The 23,264-nt window shown below is 40.2% G+C and overlaps 1 protein-coding gene across 1 annotated transcript in view; it reads left to right on the forward strand.

Annotated features, from left to right (window-relative positions):
- FGGY (FGGY carbohydrate kinase domain containing) overlaps window positions 1-23,264 on the forward strand; it is a 741,424-nt gene that overhangs the window by 530,363 nt on the left and 187,797 nt on the right. The window contains exons 9-10 of the mRNA XM_006879829.1: window positions 2,871-2,932; window positions 17,978-18,125. Of these exons, the coding sequence (XP_006879891.1) occupies window positions 2,871-2,932; window positions 17,978-18,125 (210 nt within the window). The remainder of the gene's footprint in view (window positions 1-2,870; window positions 2,933-17,977; window positions 18,126-23,264) is intronic.

Here is a 23,264-nt window from a genome sequence, read left to right on the forward strand (position 1 = left end):
ATCTTACTTGGATCTGCAGTCAACAGCCTTGGTACCAGCAGTCGTAAAATCAGGAGACATCTTGTACTGAGAAAGACTACATTCAGGGACCACTACAAATTATTGAGGAGCAATAATGTCAGTTTGAGGTCTAAGTTATATCTGATTCATGGTCTTTCTGATCACTTGCTATGCATCTGTGAGCTGGACAATGAATAAGGATGACAGAAGAATTGACACCTTTGAGCTGTGGTGTTGGAGAATATGGAACTTACCATGGACTGCCAAAAGAACAAACAAATATATTTTGGAGAAAGTGTAGCCAGAGTGTTCCTTGGATGCAAAGATGATGAAGTTTTGCTTCACACACTTTGAGCTTGTTACTAGGAGAGGTTATTCCTTGGAGAGGAACATCATTCTTGGAAAGGCAGGGAATTAGCAAAGGAGAAGAAGACCTTCACCCTAGTGGATTGACACAGTGACTGCTGCAATGAGCTCTAGTATGTCAGGAAGTATGAAGATGGCACAATATATGATAGGGCTCAGATATGTTTTTAATAGGGTCACTATGGGTTGTACTTGACAGCTTCCAACAACAACAACATGAATTAATCACTGAGTGAACAAAATTCAGTACTTTTCTCTCCAGCCTCATTTCTGTCACTAATAACATACTTTCCTACTACCATTCCTTCCTTATTGTTTCCAACTTTTGTCTTCCAGTCACCGATAATTATATAGTCAATAATAATTATATAATTAATGCATGTTAATTACGTGTTTGGTCCACTTTGGACTGCAAAATTTGGTGGAAATACTCATTCTCTTCCTTTTTGGCTTTAGTTGTTTGTGCATATATTTGAGTAACAGTTATTTTAAGAGATCTTCCTTGTTTGTATATGGATAGCATCCTATCACACACAGCATTGTACTTCAGGACTGATCTTTAAATTGTGTTTTTAACTATGAATGCAAAACTCTTCTTCTTCAGTTTTTCATTCTCAGCACAGTAGATGATATGATTGTCCGATTCAAAGTAACTCATGCTAATCCATCTCAATTCAATGAGGTCTAGAATGTCAGTCTTCACACATTTCATTCATTTTTTATAACTTCCATTTACCTATTCATACTTGTACATTCCAAGTTAATGGTTACTTGCCAATGTTTCTCCTCCTATTTTAGTGACTTTCTATCTGGGCTCTACCTATAATACTACAACTACTTGCATTCCTCTGTTGTTTATGGGATCTTAAAAGGCCCATTGTTTTGGAAGAGAATGACCAGTCCTTCCTCCTACTCTCTCTTAATCTAGGAGCTCTTTTACAACCTGTACACCATGGATGCCCCTTCTGGTACTTGAAGCACCAGTGGCACAAGCCTCGAGCACTACAACATCCCACAAGCTACACCAGTACAACAGACTGACAGACAAATGCTATACTAACATAAGCAAATAATAAACACACCAGCCTATACACACCTAAGATAGAAAATAATTAACAACCTTAAAACAGTTCCCAGTAGATGAACTGACAGTGTTCATCGGTGTTCTACCTCTAATAGCAAACTGTAAAGACAGTAAGGCATACAAGTATCATCCTCCAAAGCACCCTTTTCAGACCCCAGCTGAGATGCTTGGTAGCACAGCGGATGGGATCCTGGATGGGGGAATTGGCATAGACAGTGGCTCAGCTGAATATTTTGAACTGGTACTTAACACCAGCGGTGCCTGAAAGCACAGGGATGGGACTCTCTTGCCTTGCAAGCAGACCTCTCTGCCCAGGATCTCTGGACTCTAGTCAGGGCTGCAACTACCCTAATTGTTGCCTTCAGACTTTGGCCCCAGGCCTCTGGATCCCCAGTGAGGCCACTTCTGACGTGGGGGAACTTCTGCTCTGGGTCACATCTAAACACCTGCTAAATGATTAACTATGAGTTGAGTCCATTGTATCAGTATAACAACAGTAATAGTATTCTAAGTATGGTAAATAAAGAGTCAATAAATTTTAGATAATATTATTTCTACTGTTGTTGGCATTACAGTAGACATTTTCTTTTTCAAAAAAATCTTGTTTTTAAAAGGAAGTTTGTATACATTGTGTTTCATACAGGGTCTTTACTTTTTCCTTTATCCATCCCTTCCTCCACCCATCAAATTATGTGACCCTATGATTAATTAAGCACCCCCCTTCTCCTTGGATCCTGGTACTTGTTCTACAATAGTGGTCGTATACAGTATTTGTCTTTATGAGATGGACTTAGTTCTCTTAGCATAATGCTCTTTTAAATTTTGTTAGCCTGATTTTTCATAACTCCTCTCTTTTACTTCACTTATCCTATTCTTCAACTTGCTACCATCTGCTGCTATGGTCTTAGCTCAGCATAGAGCAGGACTCAGAGCTGTTGTGCATGGGGCCACTATGAGTCGCACACAACTTGACAGCACAGAGTAATAACAACAACAGCAGAGCTGAGACACTATTGCTGAGTTAACACTTGAACATCCTCAGATCTCCTGTTGAGTATTTTCTGACTCAGACAGACCCTATGTGACAGAGTAGAATTAACCTGTGGGTCTTGGAGGTTGGGATTTTTATCGAAATAGACTGTCACATTTTTTTCCCTCAGAGTGATTGGTGCTTTTAATCTGTCAGCCTTTCTTTCTACAGGCAAGTACTTAACAACTATACCACCAGAGCTCCTTATGTACATAGTTGGAAAGACACTGACTTTTTAATACCTATGTGTTTCTTTATGACTTAACTACAGGTCTAAGAACTTTTTAAAAAGCTGACTCACTTTTCTCCCTGCCCACCCCTCCTCACCAGTTCGCTCCCGTCTCCGAAAAGGGGTGGGGGGGAAGCTGACTCACCTCTCTTGTTTTTCAGATAGACCATGTGGTACAAGGCCACGCTGCTTTCCCTGAACTACAAGCTAAGGCTGCTGCCAGGTAACGACTCACTATAGTCCCCTACAACTTTCCTAAGTTGGCTGCATTGAGGATGGCCACTCTGGGAAGTTATGTGGTTTTCAGAAACCCTCGTGGCATAATCCAAAAGTCCATGGTTTGAATCCATCAGCTGCTCTGCAGGAGAGAGATGGACAGTTTTATCCTGTGTGATCTACTGCCTCTGAAAATCTGCTGGAGGGTCAGCTATTGGTCGGGTCTGACTCAGCAGTACTCAACAACATCATATTAGATTCTCTTTCCATGAAGATTACAGCTCTGAAAACCTTAGGAGGTACTTCTACTCTGTCCTAAAAGGTTGTTATGAGTCGGAATCAACTTGTTAGTACCAGACTTAACATTGTTTTGATTTGTCGTGTAGCGTAGAGTGGGACCTGACCCATAGCTGACCCTCCAGTGGGTATGTTAATGGGATAGGAGTACTTTGCTCATCCTTCTCCCATGGTGCAGCTGGTGACCTCGATCATCGGGCCTTTGCGATGACAGTACTGCTTCTTGCCGCTAGGCCACCAGAGCTGTGTGAATGTATGTAAATTATTTAATATTTTTAAGATTATCTTGAAAGAACAAAACTTATAGAAATTGAGATTTCTAGGATATATTGTTGAGTGAAAGAAATTGACTACAAAAGAGCATTAACAATGTAAAGAAGATGTTAGAAAATAGATGTCTATATAGTCATTTATGCAATATAAATACTGAAAGTTTAGCCGGAAATTAGGTTTTATATATATAGAAAGCTGATATTTTTGTTGATAGAAGAAAGAAGTAGTGTAGTAAGAGAATGCAAGGCTTTAATTAGTAGATATTTCTCTAAAACATGGTACTATTAAGTAGATAAATAGGTAAATAGAAAATTAAAGTAACAGGAGTACATATGAAATAAAATACAAACAGTAAACAATAAATCTAACTGCATTATAATACAACCACATTTAAAAAGACAGAAAAGAAGGGGAGCTCAGGTGGCTTAGTGGCAAGGAGCTGCAACTACAATTCCAGAGGCACACGATTCGAATCCACCAGATGCTCTGCCGGGAAAAGGAGGGACAATCTCCTCCTGTACCAGTCAGATCTGATTTGACGGTACACTCATGAAAAAAAAAAAAAAGATAGAAAAGACTAGAACTAAACTGTTGTTATTGTTGTTAGCTGCCATTGAATTGAGTATAGCCTATACATGTTGTTGTTGTTATGTGTCATTGAGTCGCTTGCGACTCATGGCGACCTTATATACAAAAGCTCTAAACGCCATTCTATCCTGTGCCAACTTAGCCATCTCAAACTCACTCATTCCCACCACTCCAGTCACAGAATTGATCCATCTCATCAAAGGTCTTTCTCTCCTGCGCCGCCCCTCAACTCTGCCAAACATGATGTCCCTCTCCAAGGACCAGTCCCTCCTTGCAACATGCCCAAAGTATGTCAGATGAAGCTTCAGAATCCTTGACTCCAAGGAGCATTCTGGCTTCACCTTCTCCAGGACAAACCTGTTTGTTCTCCTAGCAGTCCATGGTATATTCAACACTCTTCTCCAGCACCACAGCTCAAAGGCTCTTTCTATCATCCCTATTCACTGTCCAACTCTCTGATGCGTAACATGTAATTGTGAAGACTATAGCCCAGACCAGGTGCACCTTAGTCTCCAGCTTGATGTCGTTGCTCTTCAGTACTCTTGAGAGGTACCTCACAGCTGACTTTCCCAAAGCAATTCGTCTCTTGATTTCCTGGCTGCTGTTACCAAGAGTGTTGACTATGCAGCCAAGTAAATTAAAACTGTTAACTATCTCAATTTCTTCACCATCCATACTGATACTGCCAGTTGTCCCAGTGGTGAGAATCTTTGTTTTCTTGATGTTGAGCTTCAATCTATATAGGAGGCTGCAGTCCTTGACCTTCTGCACAAAGTGCTTCAGGTCCTCCTCAGTTTCAGCAAGCAGGGTTGTGTCATCTGCATAACGCAGATTGTTGATGATTCTTCCACCAATGCTGATGCCACATTCCTCCTCATACAGCCCAGGGTCTCAGATGATCTGTTCTGCAAACAGATTGAGAAGGTATGGAGACAAAGTACATCCCTGACAGACCTGCTTCTTGATTTTGAACCATGTAGTGTCTCCTTACTCTGTCCTGATGACTACCTCTTGGTCCAAGTATAGGTTTCGCATTAGCACAATCAAATGTTCTGGGATTCCCATTCTTCTCAGAAACAGCCACAGCTTGTTGTGATCCATAGCCACCTTATTATGAACAAAAGATATGAACTTTGTCCTATCTTGTAGCATCTTCACAATCTTGGACACACTCAAGTTCATTGCTGCAGTCACAATGTCAATCCACCTGGTTAGAGGTCTTCCTCTCCTTTACCACCCTTCACCTTTCCAAGATGATGCCCCTCTCCAAGGAATAATCTTTCTTTCCTAACAACATACTCCAGTATTTGAGACCAATCTTTGTTATCTTTGCCTCCAAGGAGCACTCTTGTTCTGCCTTCTCTAAGAAGGTTCTTTTGGTAGTCCATGTGACCTTCAGCACTTTTCTCTAGCACCACATCTCAAAGGTGTCAACTCTTCTTCTGTCATCTTTAGTCACTGACCCACTCTCAGATGCATAGCAAGTGAATGAAAAGACCATTGCCTGAATCAGGTGCACCTTAGTCCTCAAACTGACATCATAACTCATCAATAATTTGGAAAGGTCCCTGAATGCAGACTTTCCCACTGCAATATGTTTCCTGGTCTCCTAAGTGCTGGTACGAAGTGTATCAATTGTGGATAAAAGTAAGATAAAGTCATTGACAGTTTCCATTTTTGCACCCATCTATCAGGATGTTGCCTGTTGATGTAGTGGTGAGGATTTTTATTTTCTTGACTTTGAGATTCAGTTCATAATGAAGGCTGCAATGTTTAAGCTTCTTCAGCATATGTTTCAAGTCCTCCTCACTTTTAGCAAGCAAGGTGTGGCACCTTCATAACAAAAGTTATTGATAAATCTTCCTCCAATCTTGACATGATCGTCTTCTTCATAGAGTCAAAACCAGATCAGATGCTGACTAAGGGCCAGACTTTCGATTTCTCATGTGCAAGTTCAATCTGAAACTGAAGAAAATTAAAACAAGTCAATGACAACCAAAATATCATCTTGAGTTTATCCTGCTTGAATCTGAAACTCATCTTAAGAATAGGCTTGAAACATTGAACACCAGTGATCGAAGACCAGAGGAGTTGTGGGAAGAGAGTAATAGGTCAATACAAGGAACGAGACAAAGGAATAAACAAGAACGGATGTTAGAAGAGACCTGAAAATCACACTAGAGCTTTGATAAGCCAAAACAAAGAGAAGAAATGTTGAAATAAAAAGAGCGGAACAGAAGCCTTCAAAAGACAGCTTGAAAAGACAAAAGTACTTTAATGGAATGTAGAGAGACCTAGAATTGGAGAATAAAAGGAGGAGCACTCATTCAGCATTTCTCAAGCGGAAAGAACTGAAAAACAATCTCAAGCCTCGAGTTGTAATACTGAAAGTTGCTATGAGCAAGATCTTAAATGATACAGGAAACATCAAAAGAAATGCCACCAGATACAGAATCCTTTGATACAGAATCACTATTTCAAAAATAATTTACCAACACTGAACTATTTCAGGAAGTACCATATAATCAAGAGTCAACAGTAATGAAGGAAGACGTTTAAACTCAAATTAAGGCACTGGCCAGAAATACAGCTTCACAAAGTGATGAGATACCAGTTGACATGTTTCCAATAACAAATGCAGCCCTGCATATGCTCACCAGTTTCAGCCAGAAAATTTGAAGGACAACTGCCTGTCCAACTATCCAAATATGGAAAAGATCCATATTTGTTCCCACTCAAAGAGAAAAAATACAACAGACTGTGAAAAGTATCAAACAATATCATTACAGTATGTTGCTGTTGTTAAGTGGAGCACAACTCATGGTGACCCTATGAACAAAAGATCTGAACCATGTTATATAACTATCTTTCTCTAATGTTCGTAGAGTTTCCAAAGACATGTTTAGGAATTGGATGCCAATCCAGCTTCCAAGCCTGTCTTAATCTGCAAGCTCCACCAAACACTGTTCACCCTGAGTAACCATTATAGCATTTGACATACCAGTGGCAAGGCTGAAAAAATGACTAGAACAGTACATGGACAGAGAACTGTCAGATGTTCAAGCTGGACCTAGAAAAGTGTGTCACACCAGGGATTTATCATTGCTAATAGCAAATGGATCCTGACTCAATGCAAAGAATACCAGAAGAATGTCTATTTGTGCTGTATTGACTATGCAAAGGCATTTAACTGTATAGATCAGTGGCAGCCAGCCAGCGATGAGAGAGGAGATTGGCAACAGCAGCCAGGCAGAGATGTAGTGAGATAGGGGAGTGGTAGTGGTAGATGGGTATCAACAAGGTGAGAGAGTAGAGCAGCAGCTGGAAGAGACCAGCATCACAGAAGTGACTGGAGACCTGAGGCACCATACCTAAGATTGGCTGGGGTGGAGCAAGGGGAGGGAAGTGCTAGCCAGGCAAGGTAGTGGTGAGAAGGAGGAGAGGAAGAAGTGGATGTTGATGGAGCAGCATAGGAAGACAGAACTAAATCACAGGGGCCAAATGGGGGAGGACGGGAACAACACTGAAGTGGTAACTTTTGTAATGGGAAATTACTTTCATCTGCTCTTCTGGGTAAAATGCTTGTCTGCCAGATATGGCTCTAAAGCTGAGCATCTAAATTAAGGTAGACTAGGGAGGAGGATTGGCCATCCACTCTCGAAATAACAGGCCTTTGATAACTATGCACAATAAAGCACAGACCTGGTTGTTCTCTTGGCATTCCATGGTATGTTAATACTTTTCTCCAGCACCCATAACTCAAAGACATCGATTCTTCTTCAGTAATCCTAAGTCATTGTTCACATCACAGGCACATAGCAAGTAATTGAAAATATCAAGAGCACCTTAGTCTCTAGATTGACATTGTTACTCTTTAGCACTTGTGAGAGGTCCTTGACAGCAGACTTTCCCAGTGCAACTCATCTTTTGATATCCTAACTTTTGGTGTTAAGGTGTTGATTATGGTCCTGAACAAGTTAAAATTGTTAGCAATCTCAGTCTCTTCTCCATCTATCATGATGCTGCCAATTGGCCCAGTGGTGAGAATCTTTGTTGTCTTGATGATATGCAATCTGTATTGAAGTCTTCAGTCCTTGACCTTCTGCAACATATGCTTCAAATCCTCCTCAGATTTGGTGAGCAAGGTTATGTCATATGCATAATGTAGGTTGTTGATGGATCTACCTCCAATCCTGATGCCACATTCTTCTTTATAAAGTCCAGCCTCACAAATGACCTGTTCCACAAATAGATTGAAAGCATGTGGGAAAAAGGACTTATCCTGACACATGCCTTTTTTGATATTGAACCATGCAGTTTTCCCTTGCCAGTTAGCTTCTAAAAAGATTCACAGCCTTGAAAATTCTACATTTCTAGATCTCTTTCCACTGAGATGGCCTTGAAGCAATGACACTATACTAGCAATGTTTGTAACTAAGCACCCAGGTTTTGGATACTAAATATCATTTCCTTTGTTTCTCCAGTAATAGGAACCAGGACTCTTTGTAGAAATCATTTTTTCCAAGTCTGACACAGGGAAAATGCATGAACATTTTGTGATGCCAGAAAGTAAAGCTTTGCACAAAAAGGAATTATCAAGGGACACAGGGATAAAACCAGAGGATAATTTCTCCTTAACATGGATGCAGTTGGATGTGAGGAAAGGAACTGAGATAGTTGTTTTCAGTATATGCTGCTATATATGCTTTTCCAGGAGAAGACAGTGAAGATGAGCCTGAAGTGATGATTGGAATAGACTAGTGAAGAAAGCAGAGAAAATAAGGAGCAGAATATGCGAACAATCAGAGATTAGGTGAAGATATGCATACTATGAAGATTATAAGTAGCTTAACTTGGTTAGAGTAGTGTGGGCAGAGGAAAAGAAGGATGAAAAATGCAAGGCATGTATATGATTTGGTCAAGGTAAGAACAAACTACACAATGAAGGACATCTTTTGTCAAATCAGGATGCTTGTGCTTTATTTACTCTGAGAGCAATGAGAGGGGCCACTGAAGAGTCTTATGGAGAAGTGTGAGTTATAATGAATTGCATGTAGAAGAATCACTCACGAAAAACTATAGAAAACCTAGTTGGAGGTTGTGAAATTCCAAGCAGGAAGATAAAGAAAGCGAAACCTATATCTAGGCCAGATAGACATGAAAGTGACCCAAATACAGTTGTAGCAATTAAGCTGGAGAAAATTCTCCTGGTTAGAATTGTATTTAAGAGGAATAAATAAGACATGAAACATGAATAGATACATGCACACACATGTCTATTGAAGCATTATTAACAATAGCAAAGAGATGGAAACAACAAAAGTCATACCCATCAATGAATGAATGCATTAAGAAATTCTAATACATTCACACAATGAAGTACTTGCGGTATTGAAAAACAGTGAAGAATTCGTGAAACACTATAAAACATAGATGAGTCTAAGGAACATTATGGTGAGCGAAATAAGTCCATCATAAAAAGATGATACTGTAGAAGATCACTGTTATAAAAACTAGAGAAACATTTACATATGGAGCGAATCAATTTAGTATGGATAGCAGGGTGGAGGGAGTAGAAAATAATGGATAGACAATAAACACTCCATTGAAATGAGGAAGGAAAGGATATTGTGGAAAGAATGGATGATCAGACATGACGTGTATATTAACTAATGTTATGGGAGAAATATGTATGATTTATTGAAAACAAAATCCCACTCCAAAATATACTGTGTAAACTTTCACACAAAGATCACAATAAAATATTAGAAGATAAGAGAGAACTGATTGTCAGGTCTTGGTGAAAAATTAAATTTGAGAGCTGAGGGAATCAAGTCAAAATGATAATCACTCTACACTAAATTCTGCTTCATCTAGCTTCTTCTACTATTGACTAAGAATTTTGAGAAATAAATACCTTTAAAGAAGGAAAGGATAAACAACTTTAATCTTTGTGCCATGCATTAAGAATTAATCCATTGATGTTGGTATCATTATACTGATTTTATGACTGGAGAAACTGAAGTTGGAAGAGGTTGAGTTACTGCCTCCAGTCTCAAAAATGGTACTTGGATAACCAGTTAGAAGGTAATGGATTTCCCTATACCAAGTAAAACAGAAGGAACAGAATGTATATTGGAAAATATTTTAATATGCCGTATTAGGCATTTTTAATTGAAGTGTCTTTGGACATCCAAAAGGAGATAGTTGATGTTAGTTGTTAGCGGCCATCAAGTCAACTATGACTCATGGTGACCATATAAACAAACACCAGATTGGAACCTTGTCCTATTTTTCACCATCCACACCACTTCCGCCATGCTCTAACCCATTGTTGTAGCTGCTGTGTCAGGCCATCTCTTTGAGAGTCCACCATTATTTTACTTGATGAAGGGTTGGATATTTGATCTGTAACTTACAAAATATAAATGGATTGTTGTTGTTGTTACGTGCTGTTGAGTCAGAAGCAACTCAGAGCGGACCATTCAGTGGGTTTTCAGAGGCTGTAAATCACAAAGGAGAAGTTTGCCCATCTTTTGCCTGTGGAGAAGCTGGTGAATTTGAACTGTGTCTTTTTGGCTGGTAGTGGAGATAAGACATATATTTGGAATTTTTCAACACTCAATAACTGGAAAAAAATAAAATAGAATGCATGAACATTAACATACTAGCCATTAATGAGATGATATCCACCAGCTTTCAACACTTTGAATCACATGTTATATGGCATGGTATGCTGTGCTGGGGATAAAAAGCAGAAGAAGAAATGCTGTTGTATTCACAGTCACAAAGTAAAGTTCATGTTCTATCCTGAAGTACAATGTTATGAGTGATAGATATTATTTTTAAGTATACAAGGAAGACCCATTAATATGACTATTATTCAAATATATGCTTTTATATCTAGAGCCAAAGAGGACAAAATTGAAAATTTCTTACAGTCTGCAAGTGACCAAACATACAACCAAGATGTGTTCATGATGACTGATGACTGGAATGCAAAAGTTGAAAACTGTGAAGTAGAAATAGAAGTTGGAGAACATGGGGTCGTTGATAGGAACGAAGCTGGAAATAGAATGAAAATTAAATTTTGTATTGTCAATATTTTAATTTACTGCAAATACTTTTTTAAAAAGACACAAACAACAACAGAGTAACTGAAGGAAGATCTAGTGGCCTCGTGGTAAGGAGCTGTGCTGCCATCCCAAAGGCATGTGGTTTGAATCCACCAGCTGCTCCACAGGAAAGAGATGGACAATTTCTTCCCCTGCAATTTTACTGCCTCTGAAAACCCACTGGAAAGTTAGGTATGGGTCAGCTGTGACTCGATGATAAACACCAACGGAGTAACTGGAGTCATGAGAGTCATAAGATGAAGATATAATAACCCAGGGGTATATAGCTGAGAGAAAGGGGAACAAGGTCAGAGCTCTGGAAAACTAAAGATATTTAAGGGCCAAACAGAGGAAGAGAAACACCCAGAAAGGAGGTAGGAAAGCCAAAACCATATGGTATCCTAGAATCAAAGGATAAAGAACAAATGAGAAAATGGTCAAGTGAAAGTGAACACAAGTTAAAAAACACTCTATGACACACCATGCTTCCTAAAACTGAGGAGGACCTGAAACACTTTCTGAAGAAGGCCAAGGACTGCAGCCTTTAATATGGATTGAAGCTCAACATCAAGAAAACAACGGTTCTCACCACTGGGCCGGTTAACAGCATCAAGATAGAAGATAAAGAGATTTAAATTGTAAACAGCTTTAGTTTGCTTGGCTCGACAATCAACACTCTTGATACCAGCAGCCAGGAAATCAAAAGACAAATTGCATTGGGAAAGTCTGCTGTCAGGGACCTAGAGTATTGATGAGTAATGATGTCAGACTGGAAACTAAAGTGTGCCTGATCCAGGTAATAGTATTCACATTACTTGCTATGTGTCAGAAAGCCAGACAATGACTAGGGATGACAAAAGAATTTATGCCTTTGAGCTGTGGTGCTGGAGAAGAGTATTGAATATACCATGGACTGCTAGGAGAACAAACATGGTTTCCCTGGAGAGGAGGGTGAAGCCAGGCTGCTCTTAGAGGCAAGGACTCTGAAGCTCCATCTGACCTAATTTGGACTTTTGCAAGGAGTGACCAGTTCTTGGAGAGGGACATCATGCTTGGGAGGGTGGAGGGAGGGACATCATGCTTGGGAGGGTGGAGGGACAGAGTAAGAGAGGAAGACCCTTGATGAGATGGATTGATTCAGTGAACATGGTAGTGGGGGTACGTGTGTCAGAGTCAATAAGGTTGGCACACTATAGAGCAGGGTTCAGAGCTATTGTACGTAAGGTCGCTGAGTCACAAGCAACTCAAAGGCACATAACAACAGCATTGGAGATAGCAACAAAGAAAACCTTATTCACCTTGAAATAGGGGTAGTAGGGAAGTTTCTGTGGAATGGGAAGGCTGAATGTATATTGCAGGCTAATAAGAAGTGAAGAACTGAAGATGATTTGCATAGTTGCTTTTCCAAGATTTTGTCTGACCTCTTTAAAGGACACAGTTTCTTTTGTTAGAGAACATATTTCTGATTTTTGTTTCAAAGTGTGGTCAGCATATTTCTGGGCAGCTTCTGAATCCAAATAATTGAACTCAATTCAGAGATGATTGATGGAGAGGGAATGGGTAGCATGAATTCCAGGGTTCCTGTCTGAATTTAAGATTATAAGCAATGAAATCTGAGGGGTAGGGGCAAGTCTTCCATGACTTAGATTTATTTTTTTTTTCTTCCTAAAGTTTAAAATTAGTTTCCTGTAATGGAAAAGAAGAAATTATTTGTTGATTGCCTATCATCATGCAGCCCTCAAGCTCTATATTTAACCTTCATAACCGGCTATAAGGCACAGAATATTAGGCTCAATTACTACAAAGAATGAACTAGGCTCTGAAAGTTTTAATGTCCCTGGTACCCCAGCTAGTACATGGGGAGGTCACTTTGTGATGGCTGAACCGATATTTTCTTCACCATTTCACATGGGATGTGAACAAGAAGGATTTCTCCTGCTGAGAAGAGGACATAGGAGCCTGGAGCCCATGAAGAGGGAGAAGGACTCACTTAAAACAGTTAATATGTGATTGCCTAGCTGGAAGAGGGCAAGCTGCCATTGAGAAGGGATTGATAAAATGTACAAAGTGTAACGAAGTCAGAGCCCCCCCAAAAAACCCCAACATTCAAGGTTAAAATTATGTGAATAATGATGTGCATTCGTTATTTTAATGTCTTCCAAGTGCATTTCATTTTGAGTGATATACTCAGATAGCACACATGTTAAGGTATAATTGGAAAAACATGCAGGAGAAGGGCTGAATTCAAAGAATAAACATACAGCTGCGAGGGGGTTAGGAGTCAGAGGGGTAAGCATATGCCCCGGCCCCCCGGGATCTCATTAGTGCATGAGTGACCATACATGTAGAGGCTAAATGAAGCTCACTGTTTGCAAAGACCCACAGTAAATGAGACAATGACGAATCAATAGTAATTAAGCCTATAAGTCCTTATTGACCCAGATGTCTGAAACTAAATGCTCTGTGCTGAGATTCCTTAAGAGGCGGAATGAAGATTTATAGGCACATGCATCTTTTTTAAAGAGAAGGGGGAGAGACTTTAAGAGCAGAGATGCCACTCTAAAGTGGAGGGTAGCTAGAATTAATGCAGCCTCAACTTCTGGAAGGAAAGGGTGTAAATCTGATTCCTTTTGGATTATGTGCAGGTAGAGCTGTGGGATGGAAAATCAGGATGTCACCTTATTCTCAGGCATATTATCCGAGGCCTACCATTTATGGAAGTGCACAGGATCCTTTACAGAAGCAGAGGATCAAGGACTGCAGCCTCCTATATGGATTGAGGCTCAGTGTCAAGAAGACAAAGATTCTCACCACTGGACCAATTAGCAGCATCAGGATGGATGGTGAAGAGATTGAGATTGTTCACAGCTTTAGCTTGCTTAGCTCCACAGTCAACACACTCGGCACCGGTAGCCAGGAAATTAAAAGACGTATTGCAATGGGAAAGTCTGCTGTTAGGGACCTCTCCAAAGTACTGAAGAGCAATGGTGTCACTCTGGAGACTAAGGTGCGTCTGAAACAGGCCATGGTCTTTGCTATCACTTGTATGCATCAGGGAGTTAGACAGTGACTAAGGAGGATAGAAGTAGAATTGATACCTTTGAGCTGTGGTGCTGGAGAAGAGTATTGAGGGTACCATGGACTGCTAGGAAAACAAACAGATTCATTCTGGAAAGGGTTAAACCGGGCGGCTCCCTGGAGGCAAGGATTATGAGGCTCCATCTAACACACTTTGGACATGTTGTGAGGAGAGACCGGTCCTTGGAGAAGGACATCATGCTTGGTAGGGAGGAGGGACAGAGCAGGAAGGGAAGGCCCTCTATGAGGTGGATTGATTCAGTGACTGGGGTAATCGGAAGGGGTGTTTTGGAGACGGTGCGATTGGCACAGGACAGAGCAGAATTTAGGGCTGTTGTACATAGGGTCGCTATGAGTCGCAAGTGACTCAATGGCATGTAACAACAACAACAAAAATAAAATCTTCATAACACAGGGTTTAGCAAATGATTGGACTAATGATTTCTGACCTAAGATACCTGTAGTGGCCTAGTGATAAAAAACTTCAGTGCAATCCCTAAAGCACATGGTTCAAATCCAGCAGCTAATTCCATGGGAGAAGCCATTAAACACCTCTGAAAACCTGCTGGAGGGTCAGCTATCGGTTGGTTCTGACTCAAAGGCACACAAAGACAACAAACTATAGAAAACACATAGCTTTAAAATCACTCAAAGGAGTTTAAATTTGGACTTTATCACATCTCATCATTTCCTTGAGGTTTTTTTTTTCCCTGTTGTTAATGCTCTTGAGTTGGTTCCAACTCAGAACAGCGACATGCAGTATTGCAAATAGGACCAGAATGAGTTACTGGATCTTCATTGGCTGATTATCACAAGCAGATTGCCAGGGTTCAATGGAAACTTGTTCAACACCCATTGCTGTTGTTGTTAGGTGCTGTTGAGTGGGCTCTGACTCATAGACTCATAGCTACACTGTGAACAGCAGATCTGAACCTTGCCCCATCCTGCACCAACAGATCTGAACCCTACCCTACCCAGCACCAGAATATTTCTGATATGCTTAAGCCCGTTAAAATAACCATGTCAATCCATCTTGTCTTCCTATCTTTCTCTGACCATCCACCTTGATGGAGAAAACAGACAAACAAACAAATGTCTTTTTCCAAGGACTGGCACTTCTTGACAAAGCATGTGAAGTTTCACTATCCTTGCCTCTAAGGAGCACTCTGGTTGTACTTCCTCCAAGAAAGACTTGTTTATTCTTTTAGCAGTCCATGGGCTATTCAGTACTCTTCTGCAACACTACAGCTCAAAGGCATAAATTCATTCTGTCATCCTGAATCGTAGTCCCACTTTCAGATGCATAGGGAAGCAATTGAAAATGCCATGGCCTGGATCAGGAACACCTTTGTCTTTCAACTGACATCATTGCTTCTTAGTATTTCAGAGAAGTTCCTTGATAGCAGATACTACTCATTATCTTATGTCCTGCCACTCTACTATTTGGTAGTAAATAGTATTTGCCAGTCTACTAAATGGGTCTATTAGCTCTAACAGTTTTTTGGTGTTTTGTTTTGTTTTTATTGAGTCCTTGTGGTTTTCTGTGTACACTATCATACCATCTGCATATACCGACAGAAGAATTTTACTTCTGAATTCGTCCTTTCCCTCCTATTAAAGGCATGTTAATGATGCTTCCTTTCTTGGGCTGTGAAGGAAGGCATGACACACAATGCATGTTCAGGGAATGGCAATTGTTACCTTATTTCTCCAGTAATATAGTACTATTTTATTTCTACTCATTCTAAAGCAGGAGATTTAGGCAGATTTGAATGAGGACTCGCTATAACAAGCCACAAATTTCTTAGTAAATAGGACTGTCCTTTCTATGTTAACATACATAATCCATATGTATACACACATTCTCACACTTATGTACACGTTGTGCATTTACACTGATATGCTTTGCTTTTTTGTGTACAATATAGGCATTCTACATAAAATTATTATTTAATAAAAGACAAAGAAAAAGTTTGGAAACTAATACTCTAACATTAAGGTTTTTATTTGTTGGCTTTTATACTTAAACTTACCTTAGAAAATTTTCAGGAATTCTTCTAAAATATTTAAAAACCTTGAATAAAATAATATTAGATGTCTTAGAGAGCTCCAGTGGCTGAGTGTTAAAGAATTGCATTGCCAATACAAAAGTATATGGTTCAAATCCACCAGCTGTTTCACGGAAGAAAGATGAGCAATTATTTTCTCTTATGACTTATTGCCTCTAAAAAATTCCCTGGTGTGTTAACTATGGGTCAGTTCCAACTCAGTGGTCCACAACAACAACAGATATCTTAGATACTAGTCTTTCTTGCACATTGATTGTTGGTATGTCTTTTATGACGTTGTTGTTGTGTACCATCGAGTCTCTTGTGACTCATAGCGACCTTATGTACAACAGCCCTAAACTCTGCTCTATCCTATGCCAATCACACTGCCTCTGACACACCCATCCAATTACCCCAGTCACTGAATCAATCCACCTCGTAGAGGTTCTTCCCCTCTTGAGCCGTCCTTCCACCCTCCCAAGCATGATGACCCTCTCCAAGGACCTGTCCCTCCTTACAACATGTCCAAAGTATGTCAGATGAAGCCTCAGAATCCTTGCCTCCAAGAACAGCCTGGCTTAACCCTCTCCAGGATGAATCTGTTTGTTTTCCTAGCAGTCCATGGTACCCTCAATACTCTTCTCCAGCACCACAGCTCAAAGGAATCAATTCTCCATCTGTCCTTCCTTGTCATTGTCCAACTCTCTGATGCATAACAAGTGATTACAAAGACCATGGCCTGTATCAGACGCACCTTAGTCTCCAGAGTGACACCATTGCTCTTCAGTACTTTATGACATTACTAATGTATTTAACTGCTAATCCTACATTTTTAGGGGCATCAGTGAGAAGCAGTAGAGATACCAAGCTCTGTCACTCAAGTTTTCTTCTACAATCAATTGATTCAGAACATTGAAAAGAAAGAACCTTTAAAGCAGGAGAAAATAGCCAATTTTATTCTTTCAGAATTAACTTTGTGAAGTAGGTATCATTATATGGATTTTAGGGATGTGTAAACTGAAGTGCAGAGAAGTTAAGCTATGAACCAAGTGACCCAGCTAGGGTAGAACCAAGATCAACTCTCCTAATTCCTTTTCTTAGTTGCACTCACTATGCTCAATCTTTTCCCTTAACAAACTCCCATCCTTTATCTGGAAACTTATATTTGTCTCCCTTTGCCATTATCATCATTAGTACAACAATTATGAATACATATTTTAAAAATCCTTTACATATGTATAGTATTATACAGTTTACAAAATAGCATATCTTCTTTGATCTTCACAATAACCCTATGAGGTAAGTTGAATAGGGATTATGATACCTGTTTTTACAGATGAGAAAGGAATGGTTCAGAAAGTTTAAATAACTTTCTTATGGCCGCCCAGATATAGCAGGATTGGTTAAAGCAATTCTTGAAATCTAGGCCTTTCCATCAGGACGTTATACCTTTTCTTGGTCATAGTAAACATAATTTTAGGATAGAGCATGCTAATTTTATTGAGTTTGGAGTAGTTTCTTTGCTGCATCCTTTGGGGCCCTTCTTTCTTTCTTCAGGCTGATATGGAAGTACAAATGGTTTCTTTTTGCAGAAAAATTTGCTCTCCGACCCTCCCCTCCCCCTTTTAAAAACAAAATCCACTTCTCTTCCAGATGCCAGAGTATATATGCATATTTGAACAGTCACCTGGATCTAATTAAGAAGGCTCAGCCTGTGGGTTTCCTCACTGTTGATTTACATGTTTGGCCAGATTTCCACGGCAACCGGTCTCCCTTAGCAGATCTGACACTGAAGGGCATGGTAAGTAACAGCCAGGCCTTGCATGAAGGTGAAGGGCTGCAAAATTTGGAGCAAACAAAGAGAGAAGAAAGAAAGAAAGAAAAGAGTAACACCAAAACACAAACCAGCAGCTCATAAGCTGCTTGCAGATTTCTTGCTGTTGTGAAAGTTGGTGGTGCTCTGGAAGTTCTCACTGTTTGGGGACCAACCGTAAGAGCATTAAAAATAGTATTCCTTCTGTTTAGAGATTGTCTCTTTGTCTCATTAAGAGCATGAAGTTGTGAGTCTTGTATTTACATGAGTTTTTAAACTCATGTTTTTCATCGCCCTGCAGTTACATCAAAGACAAACTCATTGCCCTGCAGTTGAAAGTCATAGCTGACCTTCCATTGGATTCTCAAAACTGTGTGTCACATGGGAGAAAATGGTCCTTCTTTGTTCTGTGAAGCACCTGGTGGATTAGGTTTAGGACTGGCAGTGCAACTTCCTATAGACTGCTCCACCAGGGTTCTCTTTTCCCTCTAGACTGCCTGGCAAATTGGTGGTAAATAATTATCAGTGATACTCTTTAACCCTGATTTATCAGTGAAAAGCCTTACCGAGAAACCTTAGTATGCATCTCACCAAGGATCCCTCGAGGTACAAGAGACAAGTGCTTGGCTTCAAACAGAAAAGTGAATGGTTTGAACCCATCACATTCTCTGCAGGAAGAAAAAGACTGGTGATCTGCTTGCATAAATGCTACAGCCAGAGAAATCCCGAGGGGCAACTGGGCTCTTTCCTGTCAGTAACTGTGAGTCAGAGGCAGCTTAGCAACACAAAGCTGAAGCAACAGCATGGGCTTACACAGCTACATGGCTCCCTAAATGGCAGACCTTTCCAGAGAGTTCACGTTCACACTCCTGAGATTCAGATGAAACTTCTTTTCCCTTTTTTAAAATTGTGACTTTAATGAAAATTTACAGAAAAGTTGGATTTTCATTCATTCATGGTTGCACATTTTCCTCCCTACTACCCTCAGTTCACTTAAAAAAAAATTCTTCATTATCGCGTAATTTCCTCTCTCCTCCCACTTCACCCAGTTCACTTTCCTATGCACCTCTTAGTCTGAACCGTTGTCATACAAATAATGCCTAATCATATATTCCTTTTAAACAGTTCTTTCCTTCCTGTCTTGGTGACAGTAGGGCCCAACCTGGCCTTAAGATTCTAAGGCTTCCTTCCTGTCAAGGGCAGGGTAAATGTAGTGGGAGCTGCCTAAGCTGAGGTCTCACATGCTGGAGGCCCCAGTGTGACTGGGTGAAGGAAAGCGGTATGTTGTTTATAGCTGCCCTCAGACTGGTGACTGGTTAACAGTGATCTCCTTCACAATGAGATGGGGTTTTCACTAACTGAATTTTCAGAAATAGGTTGCCAAGTATTTTTCCCTGGTCTCATTGAGCCTGAAAGTGCCATGCAAACCTGTTCGGCCACTGCAGCAACACACAAAACTCCACTGACCGAGAAAGGGTAACTGTGGGTGAACTGTATTGATCATAATCGAATGCAGGCCTCCTGCATAAAAGGTGATAATTCTACCCCAATCCACAGCTGCTCGTAATAGCAGCGTAGCCACTCAGAAAAGATGACAGAGCTTGGCAAGGATGGATCAAGCTGGAGAAGCCGAGCTAAGCCTCTGGGGTAAGGTAGTGGCATTCTCACTCACTCACTGCAGTGTATTCAGAACCAACGTTTAGCTGACCCTCCCGAAGGTTTCGGGGACAATAATGCATGGAGAAGATTGCCCATAAATGTCCCGGGGAGCTGCTTATGGAGTCACACCACGACAGAGGAGTGGCCTTTGGGTTAGCAGCCCAGCTCCTACAGACTACGCCACCTGAGTTCGCCTAAGGGATCTGGAGAGGTTAGAAGTAAGAAAATTGAGTGGGTGGGGAGAAAAGTGCAACAATGAATGAATTCCAAAATCTCTGTAGATGTACACTGAAATGAAAAATAAATGAATTAATTTATTAAAACAAAACAAAAAAAAAACCTTGAAGGATATTGTCAAGAGGGATCTGTCATTTGAAAAGGATATTCTGGGAAAGACAGAAAGTCAGAAAAAGTGAGGAAGACTCTCGGAAAGATATATCAACACAGTGACTAATAATGGATAGGAGCATATCATGATGAGGAGGTTGGTTTAGGCTAGGGCATTGTTCAGATATATTGTTCACAGTGCCACAATGAATTGTATGTGACTTGATGGCAACTAATAAAAACAAACAATCCTAATGGGGAAAAAAAGAAAGAAGAAAATGTTAAGGAAGTTGAGGCATATTCACACAATGGAATATTATGCTGCATTGAAAAACAAGGAACTCAAGCAATATTATTCAAAATGGGTGACCCTGGAGGACATTAAGCTGAGTGAAATATCTCAGCCACAAAAAGGACAAACACTGCATGGTGCCACTGTTGTAGAATGAGGCTGACATCAGGGCGGGGGTAAGTCTGAGAAAAAAGGGGATAAATTATGTATACTGCATTGAAGCCGATGAGGGAGATAATAGTTTGAAAAGAACATATTTTAGGGTATTATGATTATCATAAGACTTTGGAATGAGGGTTGCAGAGTGGAGTACACTCAGGGTGGGGGTGGAAGGGTGTGGGGGGATTGTATACCAATGAAGAAGTTTTTCTTTTGTTTTTCAAGTAGCAGCACGAAGTGGGGGTGCAGGTGGGGTGGGCGGGAAGAAAAGTGCAACAATGAATGAATGGAAATCCACAATCTCTGTAAATGTTCGTTGACATTAATAATAATAAAAATAATAAAAAGAAAATGGCAAGGAAGTTGAGAAGTAGAGTGTGAGGTCAGACGAGGTAGAGGGATTTCAAGATGGAGGCTGTGAACAATACACGGTTTGTGCGTAGAGGCTGTATGGCACTGGAATAAACCTGATTTCAAGAACTATAGGACTGAAAGGTTGGTTTATAGTTATTTTTGCTGAGACTTGTTGGAAATTTTTATGATGCCAAAAGGAAGACCTGACGTTTACTTTCATTACCTAGTTGACATAATCAAGGTTTACCACTAAAACAATGTTATGGAGAGAAGAACACAAAATTGAACACAGGACAAGTTATGTCTGTGTGAATTGTGCTTACACAGCATGTCATGAGCTTGGCCTCCCTGTTGGGTCTGTAGAGGCAGAAAAGGAAGGTCCTGAGAAGTCTGTACGGCAATAGGCTGAAGCTAGGAAACAGCTCTTTCAAATATCCATGTCTCTGGGTACAAACAGAGTTCATAAGAAGTTTATGTTTGGAATGGGTGTACGAGTGTCTTAATAAGAGCAAATTTATCTGAATCTAACTGCATAGACAGATAGACATTTCAAGTATTAACAAAAATATAGCCAATTCTTAAAATGACTTCAAAACTAGACAAAGTTGCATCATAGAACTATCCTGTGTTCTGGGGCCCTTTGCTTGCCACGAGTTGTAGTACCAGCTTCAACATCCAACACCATGTCAGATGCAGTCAGGTGCCATGTCTTCAAGTGTCTGTCTTCTATTTCTAATACCCAAACCTGACTTAATAATTGGTATCATTCAATGAAGGATAAGCACAGGACATGCATTACCGATTGAGTGAGTGAAAGCCAATTTCTTTGTAACCTTTCATTCAAATCATAATGTAAACTTTTTTTTTTAAAAAAAAGGATATTCCAATATACTCACTCATTGCTATAAGTCAAAACCGGCTCCCACTGACTCTCTATTTGGCTTCCAAGCCGCCAGATCACCTTCGAGGGTTGTTGTTCGTCTTCCTCCTGAGGTAGTGCTGCCAGAGAGGTGTGGCCCTGGGTTAGCCCTTGAGTAAAGGGTGTCGTAGGGACTATTCCAACAGAAGGGACCAAACTGTAGAGTGAAATCCCAAACTAGACAATGGGATGTTTTGAGGAATGTCCACCTCTGTAGAATGAACGTAGACTCGCCACCGGAGACTTCTTGCATGAGGGCCTCTGTTCCATTTTGTGTCAAAAATCTTAGTATGTTTACTCATTTTAAAAATTATATCATTTTACAAAGTTGCCTCCTGTGTTGTTGTTAGTTGCCATTGAGTCTGCTTTGACTTGCAGTGACCCTGTGAACAACAGATCTGAACCAAGCCCTATCTTGCTCCATCAGCACTTTCTCTGCCAGGTTCAAGCCCAGTGCTGTGGTCATTCTGCCAGTCCATCTCACTGAAGTCTCATTTGCTGATGCTCTACCTTTCCAAGTAGAACATCCTTGTCCAAAGACTGGCCCCTCCTGACAGCATGAACAAAGTATGTGAGAAAAAGTTTCGCCAGCCTTACCTCTACGTAGCACCTGGTGTATCCAATATTCTTCTCCAACATCACTGTTCAAAGGTGTGGAATTTTCTTCTGTCATCCTTATTCATTGTCCAGCTTTCAGATGCATAGGAAGCAAATGAACATTTTTATTTTGAATTGAAAGTAACTGGCACATTTTAGTCTTTAAATTGATATTCTTGCTCTTTCATACTTCGGAGACAGAATATTTTCCTAAAGCAACATTTCTTTTGATTTCTGTTTGGTTGTTTTTATTACTTTTAATAAAAGTTTAGAGACTTATGGTTTCCATTCATGCCTTGTTGCACTTTTCTCCCTGCCCATCCCCTCCCTCCAGTTCGCTCTTCTCTTTGAAAAGTAAAATTCTGTCATTGTTATACAATCCCTCCCCCCCAAGTCCACTCCACTATGCAGCCTTCGTTCTGGACTCCTGTCCTGACAATAATACTTAATCATATATCCCTTTTAAACAGTTCTCGTCCTCATCTGTTTCAATGTAGTATACATTAACTGCTATTACCATGGGTGTTCATTGTAGATCCAAGTAAGATGAACTAGTTGAGAATTTCAATCTTGTCCATCTATCATGAAGTTGGTAAGGATTTTTGTTTTCTGTATGTTAAGTTATAACCCATATTGAATTGTAGTCATTGATCTTCTGCAGTAAATGATTCAAATATTCTTCACTTCTTCAAACAAGGTTGTGTCGTCAACATAAAGCAGACTGCTAATGAGTCTTCCTTCAATCCTGTTACTCTTCTTCTTCATATAGTCCAGCTTGTGGAATGATTTTCTCAGCATCTAGCATATAGTGGAATAACTA

Source organism: Elephantulus edwardii, unplaced genomic scaffold (assembly GCF_000299155.1).
Source record: "Elephantulus edwardii isolate Elephantulus edwardi_28Jun2011 unplaced genomic scaffold, EleEdw1.0 scaffold00005, whole genome shotgun sequence".
NCBI lineage: Eukaryota > Metazoa > Chordata > Mammalia > Macroscelidea > Macroscelididae > Elephantulus > Elephantulus edwardii.